We start from the raw sequence: 16788 nt of genomic DNA on the forward strand, positions 1-16788 counted from the left end.
GACAGAATGCAAGACCAATCCGTCCCGGCATAATATCTCCCCATCAGTCTACTCTCGACCACTAGGAAAGTGATGCAAGTGTTAAAAGCGGTGCAATCATGGGGTACTTACATTGAAATATCCTGATCACTGATGAATAGTTTGGGTTCATCCATGACCACTCAGCTACTGATCTCAATGTGGTTTTGTTTAAAACATAGATAAACAGGGGTACTCCATGGGAGAGGTGGCAGTGACTGCCCTAGACGTCATTTGACAGAGTATTGCATAAATCCACGCCAGAAAAGCTACAGTCACTGGAAATCAATGAAAAAAATCCCACTCGGTGGAATCATATAGAGCACGAATGAGATCACTGTGCTCGTTGATTGTAAGACATAATAAGTCCAATACCTTATCGTAGGAGTTCCTCAGGGTCGTGTCGTAAGGGTCATTATCTTCAGCTGCTTCAGCAAAATTATTCCTTACTGCATTATGTCAGAAGTGAGAAGTTGCATTGACGATTGCACAATGTTGAGCAGCAAAGGTGAATCCTTAGATCTGAAGTGACTGTATCCAAATGTCACAAGACCTTGACACTTCCCAGGCTTGCGTTGATACGTTTAAAGTAATATTTAGGCGCCACAAGTGACATCCAATGACACATTCGAAAAATAAAATATCTAACTACCATCCCTTGATATGCAATGTTATGATCATCTGTTAAGTCGCACGATCAGCATCCCACGTGAAATCATTGATCATAAACTGAACCGGATATGCCATGTATAATAATCTTCATTGCCAAAACTTGGCTTACATTAACACTGCAATGAAGTGACTGTGAGAAGCCCCCAGTTGCCACATTCCAGCACCTGTTGGGTACACGGACGGAGAATTCCGAATATCCAATTCACCTAACAGCACGTATTTTGGGACTTGTGGGAGGAAACCAGAGCACTCAGAAGAAAGCCACGCAGACACAGGGAGAACGTGGAGATTCCACACAGAAAATGACCCAAGCTGGGAATCAAATCAGCGAATCTGGCGCTGTGAAGCCACATTGCTACCACTGTGCTACCGCGCCGCATATAGGTACTCCGGTTATAAAATCAGGTCATACTCTAGGAATTCTGTCACGAGTAACTCACCCTATGGCTCCCCAGTAATTTCCCAGCACCTACAAGGCACAACTCACTGGTCCAGCGGAATACTATCCAATTTCCTGGATGAGTGCCAATCCAACATCATTCAGGATGTCCGATATGATCGGGGATGAACAAAGAGAATGAAGCCATATTTTGTTTAGATTACAGTAATATTAACCTAGATTTTTCAGGCATGGCTATTCTGTCAGCTCGGACAATGCTGCCAGGGTACATTACTGTGTTTAGCAGATGGATTTGTGAAATACGAGTGATTCATGGTCATTAACCCATTCTTCTGCCAGGATCGATGCGCCGAGTAGCCTGATGCTATTCCTACTTTATATGTTCCAAGTCAATCCGAAGGTGCTCGTGGCTTTGACATGGCAGAGAAGATTGAACTGCTGTCCGCAGCATAAAGTGGGTAATTTTAACGACCGCGACTAAAGTCACCTCTACTATATGAAGCTTTCAATGCCATCAAAAGCAGAAACTGTGTACCTAAAACTCACCTGTAAATTAAATTCAATCTCCTGCAAAATCAGCAACAGGCTCTCCTGCAGTCTACATTATTGCTGCCTCTTAAAATTGACATTCGCACGTCTGTCCTATTGAGTGCAAGATGGAAAGCTAGGAAAACTAATCCATCCTTTTTTAGAAGTATCAAAGTACATCTGAAGGTAAACAGTTTCACGTTGATACCAATTCAGTTCCGTCAAAACTATGTCCTTATTAGGAGCAGAATGAAAACATTCGTTCCTTCAGCCCATTGGATAAGATTATGTCGATTGAATTGGAACCTGCCACATATCCATCATATTCGGTCGACCACTTTTTTAACAAGGGCCTATGTATCGTAGCCTGAGAAGTATTCGATGTTTCTGTTTCCACTGCCTTTTGTGGAAGAGAGTTCCAAAGGCTCACAACTCTCTGAGAAAAAAAATTTCTTGTCATCTGTCTTAAATGGGCGACACGTTATTTTTTCAATATTGATCCTGGTGCATGATACCCCCCAGAGAAGAAACATGCCCTACACATCAATCATGCCAATGCCCCTCAGGATCTTAAATATTTCAATCAAATTTCCTCCAACTTTTCTCATCTTCACTGCATAAAATGCTAGCCTCCTCAACATATGACATATGACAACAGACCCTTCCCCGGTGTCATTCTCATGAATCTCCTCTGAACTGTTTTCAAAACAGTTAAATTCTGCTTTATATATAGAGGTGAATACTGTTCATGATAGACTAGAGGTAGTCTCATCATTGTGCTGAGAAACAGAATCTTAACTTCCTAACATGCAGATCAAATTCCTCTGACAATTGTCAGCTTTTCCAATTATTAGGTTAACATTCATAGTAGCCATTTTGTGATTGATAAATGAGGACACCGACATTCATCTGTATCGCCGATTTCTAACGTTCATAGAATTTACGTCTACTTTCTGTTGTATAATATCTACAGTGCAGATGGAGGCCATTTGGCTTATCGCGTGTGCATCAACCCTCTATAAGAGCACACTAACTCGCCCACTTCCCTGTCTTTTCCAATAATCCCACCTAGGATGCACATGGTGGACACTAAGAGTTCACATCGCCTACACATTTTGGACGGTGGAAGGAAAGTGGAACACACAAAGGAAACCCACGAGGACACGGAGAAAACATGCAAACTCCAGCAAAGGACAGCACGGTAGCAGAAGTGGATAGCACTGTGGCTTCACAGACTCCCAGGTTCGATTCCCCGCTGGGTCACTGTCTGTGTGGAGTCTGCACGTTCTCCCCATGTCTGCGTGGGTTTCCTCCGGGTGCTCCGGTTTCCTCCCACAGTACAAAGACGTCCAGGTTAGATGGAATGGCCATGCTAAATTGTCCTTAGAGACCAAAACGGTAAGGAGGGGTTATTGGGTTGCGGGTATAGGGTGGAAGTGAGGGCTTAAGTGGGTCGGTGCAGACTCGATGGGCCGAATGGCCTCCTTCTGTACTGTATGTTCTATGTTCTTTGTTCCATACAATTAGCCAATGCGGGAATTGAACCCAAGTCCCTGGATCTATGAGGCAGCAATGCTAACCACTGTGCCAACCCTCATAATTGTCCAGTTTGCAGATATTTTGCCTACTTACATATCACGTCCACATCTCTTTGTTAACTATGTGTGTCCTCTTCACAACTTACTTTCCAACGTCTCTAAGCGCAATCAACAAATTTAGCAACCATGCATTCCGTTGTTTCAACTAAGTCGTTTATAAGCATACTAAAAAGTTGAGACCCCATCAATTGTCCATGTGGAACACCATGGTCACATATTTCCAATCGTATTATGGCCCTTTTATGCCCATTCATCGTTTCCTGTCAGCTAAGTAATCCTCTGTCTACGCCTTGAACTTTCATTATCTGCTGTGGCCGTTTGCATGGCCACCAATCCATGTCTTTTAGAAATGCAGGTACACTTCAATCACCAGAGAGACTTCATCAACAGCATATACGACTCCTTCAAATAAATCCAATAAATTGGTTTCACTTTCACAGAACTGTGTTGACGTTGCCTGATTTATTTGATTTTTGTTTAACCGCCGTCCAATAATATCTTTAATACCTTCTCACCTGTTCGAAAAAGAGATATTAAGCTAACACGCATGTACTTTGCTCCTTTATGTCGTTCACCCCGTTTTGAATATAGGTTTATATGATTGTCACGTGTACCGAGTACAGTAAACAATATAGTTCTGAGTACAGTCCAGTCAGATTGCCCCATACATGAAAACATAGAACTTACAAAAATACACGAGGACACATAATGAAAATGCATAAAATAGATAGAGGGCGAAGTATCCGGCATATAGTGCTACAGCTGTAGAGAAGATGCATGTAAAAGATCCAAAATATCAGTTCAGACCCTCAGGGGGTCAGTCAAGAGTCTAGTTTCAGTGGTGAAGACAGTAGTTTTGCATTGGTTGGTGCGTGTTGTCAAGCATTTGCATCTTCTGCCAGCGGAGGAGAGAATGGCCTGGGTGGGAGGGGTCTTTGATTGTGCTGCCCATTTCCCCATGGCAGCGCGACATGTGTACAAAATCAATGGTCTTGAGGTCGGCTCGCGTGATGGACTGAGATGTGTTCAGGACACTGTCGTTTCTTACATTCCTGGGCCGATCAGTGGCCATACTAAGTTGTGATGCACTCAGATAGCATGCCTTAATTGCCGATTGTCCTTAATTTTCTGAGGATGTAAGGGTGCTGTTATGTTTTCTTGGTCGCAGCGTCGACGTGAGTGGACCAGGAAAGATTGTTGGTAATGTTTAAACCTCGGAATTTCAAGCTGTCAACCATCTCCCCCCCGGCACCATTGATTCAGACAGGGGTGTGGACGACACTTCACTTCCAGAGATCGATGACCAGCTCCTTTGTTTTGTTGCAATTGAGGGAGAGATTGTTGTCAATGCACCACTCCACTACATTTTCTATCGCCTTCCTGTACTCTGACCCGTCTTGTTTGCGATCTGACCCATTATGGAGGTGCCATCAGTAAACCTGTAGATGGAGTAGGAGCCGAATTTTTCCACATGGTCATATGTGGGCAGGGAGTATAGTAGGGGACCTAACTGATCATTGCAGGACCCCGATATTGAGTACTATCATGGAGGAGGTGCCGTTGTTTTGCCTTACTGATTGACGTCTGTGGATCAGGAAATCCAGTTCCAGAGGGACAATCCGAGTCCTAGGTTTTGGAGTTTTGATGTGAACTTGGCTGGGATTATTGTGCTGAAGGCAGAGCTATAGTGAAATATCAGGAATACGCCATAGGCTTGTCGAGATGCACTAGGGATGAGTGTACGGCCGGGGAGTTAGCATACACAGTGAGCCGGTTGTTGCAGTAGGCGAATTGCAGTGCATCAAGACAATATAGAAGGTTGAAGATATTGTGTCTCATGACTAAGCTCTCTAAGAACGTGATAATAATAGATGTTAGGACCACTGGTCAGTGGTAGTGGATGCACGTTGCCTGGTGCTTCTACAGTACCGGTGTAATAGTGGTCTTCTTGAAGCAGGTGTGAAATTTGGAACAGAGAAATAACAGGTGAAAGATGTCTGCAACCACACCCGGCAATTGGTCCGTGCAAGATCGGAGGGACTCGTCAGCACTCCTTGCTTTCCATGAGTTTGCTTTCGAGACGGGTGAGAACTTCTGAGGCTGTGACCGTTGAAATTCGTGTTTCCGAGGCTACTGAGGCAGGTGAAATCGGTTGCTTGGCATTGTGCTCTCAAACGAGCATATAATGCATGAGTGCATCGGGGAGGGGTGCTATGCTGCCCGAGTAGAATCGTTTTGAACAGGAAGCCAACGAATCGATGTCACCTGCCCCTGAAATGTCGCATACACCCATTCCTACAGAGGTTATATTCGTCATTTGGCATTCTAATTGAACCATCTTGGAAAATAAGGAATGTTGGATAATTAAAATAATGCATCTACTTTCTCAATAACAACTCAGTTTACGGAAATAGGATGAAGTCTCTTAAGAGGGCAGCACGGTAGCACAATGGTTAGCACGGTTTCTTCACAGCTCTGCACGATGTGTGGGTTTCTTCCGGGTGTTCCAGTTTCCTCCCACAGTCCAAAGATGTGCAGGTTAGGTGGTTTGGTCATGCTAAATTTCCCATAGTCTTCAAAATCTTTAGTTGTAGTTACTGGGTTGTGGGGATAGGGTGGCGGTGTGGGCTTAGGTGGGTTGGCCTTTCCATTGTGGACTCGATGGGCCCAATGGTCTCCTTCTGCACTGTAAATTCTATGATACTCTAAAGCACAGGGGTTAACAGCACCCAGATCCAACAATTTTCAAAGGTCCACTTTTATGATGATTGCAATTCCAACGTTCCAGTGCCAAATAGATTGCTTGGTATTAAAACAAATCTCAGCACGCCATTAAACGGAGTTCGACTGGACTCTGTAAGTCCTATTATTATTTCAATTCGGTCGTTGTGCAATTCTAAAGCAAATAGTTCTCTCCATTCTCTCGAGCGAAATAGCCCAACTACCCTTCTCACCATCTCTTGTCGCTGTTATACTCACACCTGTATTCTTGCTTTTAAAAGCGTACTTGTTTACCACAAGCAGACTCTGTGTTTGTGGATCCACAGTCTGATCAGTTGCTCAGTTGACCACTAACCAGTTTGTCCTTAGCCCTCATTGAATATGCTTCCAACTCTCGATATACTTTGCCGCCAGATTTTAATTTTCTCTCAACTGGAAATGCCCGTATCATGAATTCGTTCAAACATGCAATGTCTGTAAACCCTCAAAGATTTCCAGTGCTGTTTAGCTTTAAAATATATATATTTTGTTCGTCCGAATAGTTGTAATCCTTGACTTCGGCACCATCCCTCCAAAATTAGTTTCATTTATACAACTGTTTATTTTTCATGTTATGATGTGCACAATAATTTAAAGACGGCAAAGGTTTCTGGGCAGTGCCGTTGACAAATACAAGTAAAGCCATTTAATTTGCATTCTATATGCCTAGGAAAAGCCACTGAAGCTTTTGAATTTACAATTGACTTGATGACCTGGAAATAAGCAAATATTGCGTACGCAATCTTAACTGTTCAAATAAATTATCACAGAATTTACATTGCAGTAGGAGGCCATTCGGTCCGTCTAGTTTGCACTGGCCCTTGGAAAGCACACCCTACCAAAACCCATACCTCCACCCTAGTCTCGCAACCCAGAAATCCCACCTAACCTTTTTCGACACGAAGGGCAATTTAGCATGGCCAATCCACCTAACCTTCACATTTTTGGGCAATGGAAGGAAAAAGGAGCATCCGGAGGAAATCCACACAGACACGGGGAGAACGTGCGGTCTCTGCACAGACAGTGACCCAAGCCGGAAGTCGATGGTGAGACCCGGGAGCTGTGAAGCAACAGTGGTAAGCACTGTGCTATCGTGCTTCCCCAAATTGTTGCTTTATAACAATTTATTTTGAAATAAAGATTATCTTGAGATCAGGAGGTGTTTTATAGATATCCTGTGACTTAGGGAATATTAATTCTGCTGCATTACGTAGCTTCCATTGTTTCCATCTAAAATATAATCAAAGGAATTTTGCTTTATGTCTTGTGACAATTTCATTTGCAGAAATATTATATCGTCACCAAATATGTTTAATTTAACACTAATCACTCAAAATTATAAAGGGACAATGTAGTATCTAGATGACCTTATCTGATTGCGTTTTCATCCAGAATCCTTCCGCTCCCCTTTGTGGGGGAACAAACTGTACTGCATTCTATATGCTCTAGACGAACTATGAAACGATGTTCTATTATTCCTTTTCTTAATTCGTTCGTACCTCCTGCAGCCTTTGCACTGGCAAATTCGAGGTGTTATTCTGTTCAACAGAAGCACTGATCACCAAACAGTATAATCTCTATCACAAGTATCGGGCAAGAGAATACAGAACTTTCAGGAGACATGCAAAAACTGAGATACCGTTATTCTGAAGAGTCTTGAGGATAAAATTGCAACAGAGGGCAACGTCCTTCCTAACCAAATTTTACATTCGCTTGCAGATGCTGGGCGTGCATTATCCGATTTCGCGTAAATAATTGTTCTCAGGGCTGGTTCTACGCAAATCCAGCAATAACATTGAAAATGATAATTAAAAGGATAAATACTCGTCTTCTTACCTGGGTCAGAACCAGTTACCAGGTGAACAGATATTTTCGGAGCCTGCAGCGTCGTATGGGACACCAGACAAGTGTAAGGTGTTCCTCTCAGGACTGGCTGTGACTCATGCAGAACACTTGTAGCTTGATAGAGACCTGCTTTATTCAAACGTTTTGTTGTTTGAATCCCGGTTATAATCCTGCTTGAACCTTTGTACCACTGCAAAGTAACATCTTCCGGGTAAAAGTCCACTGTTTCACATACGAGATGAAGATAGACGTTTGCATTTTCATCAGGCGTTTTCCAGAGTATGGTTGGAGTATGTGGAACAGCTTGAATGGAGTTCAGGGATAGTTATTAAGCAATGAATATATAGAAAATTAACACATCTCACAGCCAATAATTCCACAAAACGCAAGAGTGTTGTTTAATTATTTTTCAAAAATGTTAACAATGGTCTACCTCTACGTATTCAATGATCTCTGAAGCAACCATGTATGTAAGGCTTTTAAAATCTCACAACCATCAGAACCAATATAATTTCTCGCAAACCGTGTATCAAATTCAAATGCCGTTTTGATTGCGATTTGGCAAATATGGCATCCAAGAACAAATCCAATCCCTAAGCAATACGATAAGTGAAGGTTTCTTCCGTTTATAATTCTATGGACTCGTGGAGGGGTGTTGACCAAAATAGTCGGACAGCTGTACTTTCATTACAATGGTGTTGAATATTTAACTCCATCCAGAAAAAACAAGGTTGAATTTATTTCACTACGATCTCACCTGAAAATATCTAGAGACCAGTATCACCCACGATAATTCCAGGCCAGTTAAATTCCGTAAATCATGGAATATTTCTTGAATCAGGCAACTGGAATGATCGTCTTGAAATTGTATGGATAAGTCTTCGGAAACAATAGAAAAACGGGCAACAAACGGCCGTTCACGTAATTTCACTTGGATGTTCTCAGGTATTTGCACGAATGGCCTGATGAAGAATACTCCATAAATTCTCCCCATAATTATTTCGAAAAAAGCTGCCTCGAGTTCAATCCAAATAATACCATGTCGTACAAGCATTATAGCTTGTATTTTAATAGTATTTTATGAGGAATTAAATAGTGCTTTACGGTAAACTAGAGGGACATCTCTGAGCAATGTCGCTCCTCCGAACTCCACAGCATCCCTGCAGCGCAGAAGGATGTCATTTGGCCCATCGAGTCTTCGAATGAGCTACATATTTGCACAGTCCCATCCACCACGCCCAATCCCTTTAACCCCATAACCTAACTTGCAGATCCCTGGACAGTAAGGGACAATTTAGCATGGCCAATCGACCTAGCCTGTATATCTTTGGACTGTGGGATGAAACCGGAGACCCACGCAGTCACTGGGAGAACGTACAAACTCCACACAGATCGTGATTCCCGGCCAACATTAAATTAGTTTTCCTGGCGCTGTGAGGCAGCAGTGCTAACCACTCTGCCACCGTGCCGCCAACACAGTTAGTAATTTCCAAAACAACCAATTCTATTTTAAGGTTAAGCCATGAAATGCGTTTCACTTTTCTTCGGTATAACCTCAACATTTAAAAAAAGGTATGTTTTGATAGGCTTCACACATGGTATAAACCGAAACATCCCAATATCAGTTTTGGATTAGTTGAAATATTCTATTGGGTCCCTGCATGCAATTTCCAAATTGTCAGCTTTTGGGATTGCCGAAATGTACCAAATATTATAATTTTCTGAATTACGTTAAAGTAACCAAATATAGGACTAATAAAATCCACTTGACGCAATTCTGGTCGACCTTATATATATATATTTGAGAGAATAATCCAAACATTCCACCCAACAGTGATATTTACCGTGAACAACAAATGTTGATCCAGTTCCGTTATTCATCCTCGCTCTTGCTTCTTTGATACCGCAGTAATAAATACCGGCATCATGCAAACGTACATCAAGGAGTTGGAAGGTGCTTTGCCCTTTCCTCTTTAAAACATGCTTCCTCATGTCTGAAGTCGGTTGCATAAATACATTTTCGCCGAGTCTCCACCAGAAAATATTCACTTCTGAATTATCAGACAGAGGAGTGAATGCACAAGTGATGGTAATATTTTGTCCAACCATCACAATCTTGTGTTGAGGTCTTTGCAAAACTTGAGTATCGGCATAACAATTAACTTTGAAAGAGGGGAAGAGAGAAAATATACAATCAATCAATTGAACATTCAAGATCTGAATTACAATATCTTATAGTTTTGTTGGAATAAACACTATCAAGGCTTCAAAATAAAAATTAATGCGACCGATACCTGTGCTGATCATCCCCAGGATCAAGGAGGACTGAAGAAGAGCGCGAACAATCATATTGGAGAAAGTAATAACCATCTCTATCCGTATACAAAACTGGCGAATTTACAGGGCACTTTTGCAGTTGGCCTGTTGTATAGAACGAAATTATGACGTGCGGTGCCACCAGTTTGCAGTTGCTGTGGAAAGAAAGACGTGCTGAAATATAGTCTGTGGTGGTGGGATTGAACTTTGAAGGTTTTTCAACATTACGAGCAGGATGATTCGAATTAACTAAAATAAAAACAGCCCTGGCCAGTCCTTCATTTGATACATCGGTTCATCTGGCTTATATATTTACAGGTTTGGAAGAAAATGCTGTTTTAGAAAGATGAATATCTTCGGTATTTTATTTGGATACGTAAATTGACCGTCAACAATAAAAAAGGCAACTGCAAAGAAAAAATGCCGAAATAGACTCAACTATGGAAATATAACATTTCGCTGTGTCGTTAAATCGAATTCTCTCTTTGCAGGTGCTGCCAGAACATAAACTTTTATGTGACTTGGCTTTCCTTGGAGTTAACAGGTAAGTGTTCATTTTTAACTAAGTGAACTCCCCATATATTCGTCTTTTGTTCATTTCACGGCATCTCCGTCTCCGGGAAAATTGAGAACTGTAGACAATTCTGGTTCGGTTCAATAATATGATCATGAATCAGCAACTTGGCTGTTCGAACCGGACGCATCGTACATCAAGATCACTTGATAATATCATTGTGGACTTTATATCACTTCCTTACCTTCACAGCAACCCACAAACCCCTGCCTCCCGAAAACCCTTGACTTCCTTTTAAAGTTAAAATATATGCATCAATAATTTTAATGGTCCGGCCTCCAATACACTCTAAGGTAAATCATTTGAGAGATTATACCAAACTTCATGCTCAATCACATTTCAAACCGGTTCTCTGAGAACTCATTCTCTCACGAGAGCAAAATTCTCGCTGCAATCGTCCTGTGAAGCTCCTTTAGAATCCTACATGTCTCAGTAAGATAATTTCCTAATTTTTAAACTACAGCTAAGCTGCTCAATCTTGCCTGATAATGCAACCCTTTCATACTTAATGACACGTCTCCTACCTATAGCAACTGCCGACTGTTAAGGGTAACCGACACAAGACATAATTTCAAGGTCTGGTCTCAGTATTGTCCTGTACAGTCGATGCATAACTTGTCTATCTCTCACATTGACTATTCCCTTGAAATACACATTAATATTTCGATTGTTTTCGCATCTGTTGTTTGTTCTCCATGTGAATGGCTTGTGATCCATTTACCAGGCTGCACGGATTGCTCTGTTCCCGGTATTCTGCAGTAACAATCCAATTAAATCATATTCACATTTTCCCTTGTTCTCTCCAACGTGGACATCATATTTTGCAACACTAAACTCCACCTCTCGAATGTCTGTCTACTTAGTTCATACAATCATAGAGCCCCCACAGAGCAGAAGGAGGCCAACAAAGTCTGCATTGACCCTCTGAGCTCCCGACGTGGGGCCACTCGTCCGTCAAAACGTTAACCCCCCCCCCCACCTTTGAACACTGAGAGACAATTTACATTGGCAATCCACTTAATCTGCACACCATTGGACAATGGTAGGAAAATGCGCCACCCAGAAGAAACACAGGCAGAAAGCGCAAACTCCACATAGACTGGTACCTGAGGCCGGAATTGAACCGGGGTCTCTGGCGCTATGAGGCAGCAGTGCTACCCACTGTGCGACCGTGCCTGTCCTTCAGCAATTCATTTCCCTTTGCAAATTGTCTGTTCGTTTTCACATTTTACTTCCCTGCTTCTCTTTTGGATTTGAAGCAAGCATGACGAATGAATACGTGTCCTCATAAAACTGTGGGAGTTATGAAAAACACAATTTCATGATTCTCAAACTTTGTTTCCGCTGCTTGATCTCATTGTGGTTTTCAAAATGTGTTGCAAGTGCATTCTTCAAAATGAATTGCCCCATTTTCTCGCCTTTGGATTCCGAAGTTGCAACATGCTGTGCAACAATTGCAACATTGTAAATGTTACGACTATCGAAGTGAAAAGGAATGTCATTCAGATTATTTGATACATTTCAGATCAGATATATTACTGAATATTAGTACCGTGAATATGCTGTCTGACAATAACTTCAAGCTTATGGTGGAATTGGCTAAGAATTTAGTTTTACGCAATAAACCGTGAAGCTTTATTTAATTTTATTTAAGTTTCACATCAAAGAACCTGGGTGGAATTCTCCATTAACCGTCACCGAAAATGGGATGTGCGATCGGCAGAGAATCGTGCGCAGGTGGCGGTTTGACGTTGAATCGTGATGCTCTGTCTCCTCAAAAATAGCGGGCGCGATTCTCCGCACTCACGACGGGTCGGAGAATAGCGGGCGTCGCAAATTTTTACGGCGACGCTGGTCCGACGCCCTCCTGCTATTCTCCGAACCCCGCAAAATCTCCGACTCGCCATTCCCGCCAAACGCCTCCGTCACGCCCCCAACATGACCAGAATCGCTACAAATTGCCCCCCCCCCCCGCTATTCACCGGCCCGGATGGGCAGAAGTCCCGACGTCATCGCGCACTGTTTACACGGCGTCAAACACACCTGCTTTTTAAGTTCGTCAACCAGTCGTGCTGGCTAACGACAGCTTCGAGGAGGTTAGCGCACCGCTCAGCGCACCGCTCAGCGCACCGCTCGAGTCTGGCCACAACGGGGAAGGCATCCCTGAGACCGGGAAGGGGGGTCCAGAGAGGGGACGGTGGGGAGATGGAGGGGGCAGTGGGGGAGACGGAGGGGGCAGTGGGGGAGATGGGGGGGCAGTGGGTGAGACGGAGGGGGCAGTGGGGGAGACGGGGGGGAGTGGGGGAGACGGAGGGGGCAGTGGGGGAGATGGAGGGGGGTGGGGGAGATGGAGGGGGGGAGTGGGGGAGGTGGAGGGGGGAGTGGGGGAGACGGAGGGGGCATCCACACCCACAACCCGCAGTGGATGCAGGGCCAGCTGCAGCAGCAGAGGGAAGGGTCGAGGAGTTGCCAGTCGTCGAGCAGCATTGGGAGGAGGAGGAGGAAGAGGAAGAGGAGAGAGTGAGGGTGCAGCCACGGCGCCAGAGGCGACGACCAAGGCCTAGGGTGTACCGTGTCCGGGTCTCTTTCCTAACAATGAGGGATATCATCTGCAGGAGGAGACTCTGGCTGAGTAGGCAGACGGTGATACATATCTGTCACCTCGTGGCGCACCTCGCCCCACGTGGAACGGGGGGAGGACACGCGATCCCGGTTGCCATCAAGGTGACGGTCGCTCTTAACTTCTATGCGACCGGCTCCTTCCAGTCTCCGAGCGGGGACCTCTCCGGGATCTCCCAGTCATCGGTGCACAGGTGCATCCGGGATGTGACCGAAGCCCTCTATGCCATCGCTGACCGCTACATCACCTTTCCCAAGGACCAAGCAAGTCAAGACTTACGAGCTCGTGGATTTGACAGCGTGGCCGGGATACTGAGGGTGCAGGGGGCAATCGATTGTGTTCACGTCCCCATGCGCCCGCCTGCAGGGGACAGGGATGTGTTCACAAACAGAAGGGGGACATACTCCATGAATGGCGTACCACAAGGATCTGTTCTGGGGCCGTTGCTGTTTGTCATTTTTATAAATGACCTAGAGGAGGGCGCAGAAGGATGGGTGAGTAAATTTGCAGACGACACTAAAGTCGGTGGAGTTGTAGACAGTGCGGAAGGATGTTGCAGGTTACAGAGGGACATAGATAAGCTGCAGAGCTGGGCTGAGAGGTGGCAAATGGAGTTTAATGTGGAGAAGTGTGAGGTGATTCACTTTGGAAAGAATAACAGGAATGCGGAATATTTGGCTAATGGTAAAATTCTTGGTAGTGTGGATGAGCAGAGGGATCTCGGTGTCCATGTACATAGATCCCTGAAAGTTGCCACCCAGGTTGATAGGGTTGTGAAGAAGGCCTATGGTGTGTTGGCCTTTATTGGTAGAGGGATTGAGTTCCGGAGCCATGAGGTCATGTTGCAGTTGTACAAAACTCTAGTCCGGCCGCATTTGGAGTATTGCGTACAGTTCTGGTCGCCTCATTATAGGAAGGACGTGGAAGCCTTGGAACGGGTGCAGAGGAGATTTACCAGGATGTTGCCTGGTATGGAGGGAAAATCTTATGAGGAAAGGCTGATGGACTTGAGGTTGTTTTCGTTAGAAAGAAGAAGGTTAAGAGGTGACTTAATAGAGGCATACAAAATGATCAGAGGGTTAGATAGGGTGGACAGCGAGAGCCTTCTCCCGCGGATGGAGGTGGCTAGCACGAGGGGACATAGCCTTAAATTGAGGGGTAATAGATATAGGACAGAGGTCAGAGGTGGGTTTTTTACACAAAGAGTGGCGAGGCCGTGGAATGCCCTACCTGCAACAGTAGTGAACTCGCCAACATTGAGGGCATTTAAAAATTTATTGGATAAGCATATGGATGATAAGGGCATAGTGTAGGTTAGATGGCCTTTAGTTTTTTTCCATGTCGGTGCAACATCGAGGGCCGAAGGGCCTGTACTGCGCTGCATCGTTCTATGTTCTATGTTCTATGTTCTAATATCCCGGTGGTATGCGACCCCCACATGAGGATCATGAATGTCTCTGCAAGGTTCCCAGGGAGTGTGCATGACTCCTACATACTGGCGCAGTCATTCATCCCTGCGATGTTTGAGGGATGTCCCCCCCCCCGGCTGAGGGGCTGGTTGCTAGGCGACAGGGGTTATCCGCTGAGGTCTTGGCTGATGATGTCTATACGGAGGCCTCAGACCAATGCAGAATCACGATACAACGAGGCCCATGCAGCAACCAGGGGTGTGGTGGAGCGCTGCCTTGGCCTCCTGAAGATGAGATTCAGGTGCCTGGACCGCTCCGGAGGGGCCCTGCAGTACCAGCCCGAAAGGGTCGCTCGCATTGTTGTGGTCTGCTGTGCGCTGCACAACATCGCGATGCAGAGGGGAGATGACCTGCTGCAGGAGGCGGAGGGAGAAGCCAGTGGCAGTGGTGCCAGCACAGAGGAGGAGGAGGAGGAGGAGGAGGAGGAGGAGGAGGAGGAGGAGAGGGAGGAGGAGGAGGCCGGTGGAGTGGTGGGTGCAGCACGCAGACACGACCCAGGTGCTGGTGATGTCCAGGAGGCGGCACGACAGACCCGGCGAGGACGGCGGGCACGCGACGCCTTGGTGGCAGCACGGTTCACCCATCGCATGTGACGTCCCCGCTGAACACCAAACCACCACCTGCATCGCTAGTCGTGCAGAGGGTCAACACACAACTTCCACCACCACAACCCCCCCCCCCCACCCACTCTCAGTGTACACTGCTCCACTTCGACATCACCCTTTCCACTGGGTCCAGACGGTATGGCACAACATTGATGGCTGTGTTAGCGGGTGTGATCAGTGCCATGTGGAATGATGACAGCCCGCACTGCGAAGAACTGTGAGCTCAGAATCGTTAGAGAGAGTCTGACCCATGGCAATAGCTGAACCATCCACCTTGGTGGCCGCTGAGATCGTTACTGGCACTCTATCACGTGCCCGCGTGGGCTAGCTGTGGGAGGGGGTGGGGGGGGAGGGGCAGGGACTGCACACCCGGCACCGAAGTTTCACCGCTCGTCAACCCCAGCGACACTCGGTCACCATCACGATTCCTGTGGCTGTGGAACAATCACACGGTATTACAAGTAAGGTGGAACAGTGCGTTTAATGTTAACAATTATTTACAGGTGCCCGAGCCCCGACAACTAAACTGTGCCCTTCACCCGTGCCAACTTACTCAGTGTCTATCTTAGTTGCCTTACGGGCCCTAACACTACGTCTACGTGACTCCCCAGATGATACAGCAGGAGTGGAGGAGGATTGCTGCGAATCGCCCCCCTCGACTCGTTTCTCCTTGGCCAAGCGTTTCCTGGGGCGACCCGGTCTTGATGGGCCAGACTGCTCTGCGGGCGTCTCGGGTGACATTGTGCCACCCTGCTCTGCCTGCTGCCCACCCGATGCACCAGGGATGGGACGGGGGGAGGCCGAGAATTCCGGGACGTCCCGTGATGGACTTAATGGGACCGGCCCCGAAACCTCCTCCTCCCTCGGGGAGCCCGGTGGCACCCGGGCCTCACTTTGGGACAGAGGTGCGAGCGGGGAGGTGCCCCGTCGCACCACCGACACCTGGCGCTGCCAGTCCTGGAGGCCTGCAACGGTATCCACCAGAATCCGAATGTTTGCAGACACGGAGTCCAGGGAGTTAGACATTCCCGCCAGGGACTGTGCGATCTCAACCTGTGTGTGCACGACGCCATCCAGCACATGTGTCAGGTGGTTGATGCTCTCGGCGACTGACTGCTGCAACTGGCCAATGACCTGGTGAGACAGGGCCAAGGCCTGCAGGGCGCCGGCAATGTCGTTTTGCCTATGGCACATTGCTGCCTCTGAGTGGGCAACCCTGTCCAGGGCCGAGGATGACGCGTGCATATTAACCCCAATGCCTTGCATCACCTGACCCATTGCCTCCACCGCGGATGCCATCCGTGCGGTGTCGGACTGGGTCACTGCCAAGAGCGTGGACGGGGTTCGACTCCTCTAACAGCGTCTGCAGAGTCAGGAAGGCAG

At 46.1% G+C, this 16788-nt stretch overlaps 1 protein-coding gene across 1 annotated transcript in view; it reads right to left on the reverse strand.

Annotated features, from left to right (window-relative positions):
* LOC119970903 (immunoglobulin lambda-1 light chain-like) overlaps positions 1–10191 on the reverse strand; it is a 44866-nt gene extending 34675 nt beyond the window's left edge. The window contains exons 1-4 of the mRNA XM_038806012.1: positions 10116–10191; positions 9666–9983; positions 7813–8124; positions 394–467 (exon numbers count right to left, since the gene is read on the reverse strand). Of these exons, the coding sequence (XP_038661940.1) occupies positions 394–467; positions 7813–8124; positions 9666–9983; positions 10116–10191 (780 nt within the window). The remainder of the gene's footprint in view (positions 1–393; positions 468–7812; positions 8125–9665; positions 9984–10115) is intronic.
* Positions 10192–16788: the final 6597 nt, after the last annotated feature.

Source organism: Scyliorhinus canicula, chromosome 9 (genome assembly GCF_902713615.1).
Source record: "Scyliorhinus canicula chromosome 9, sScyCan1.1, whole genome shotgun sequence".
NCBI lineage: Eukaryota > Metazoa > Chordata > Chondrichthyes > Carcharhiniformes > Scyliorhinidae > Scyliorhinus > Scyliorhinus canicula.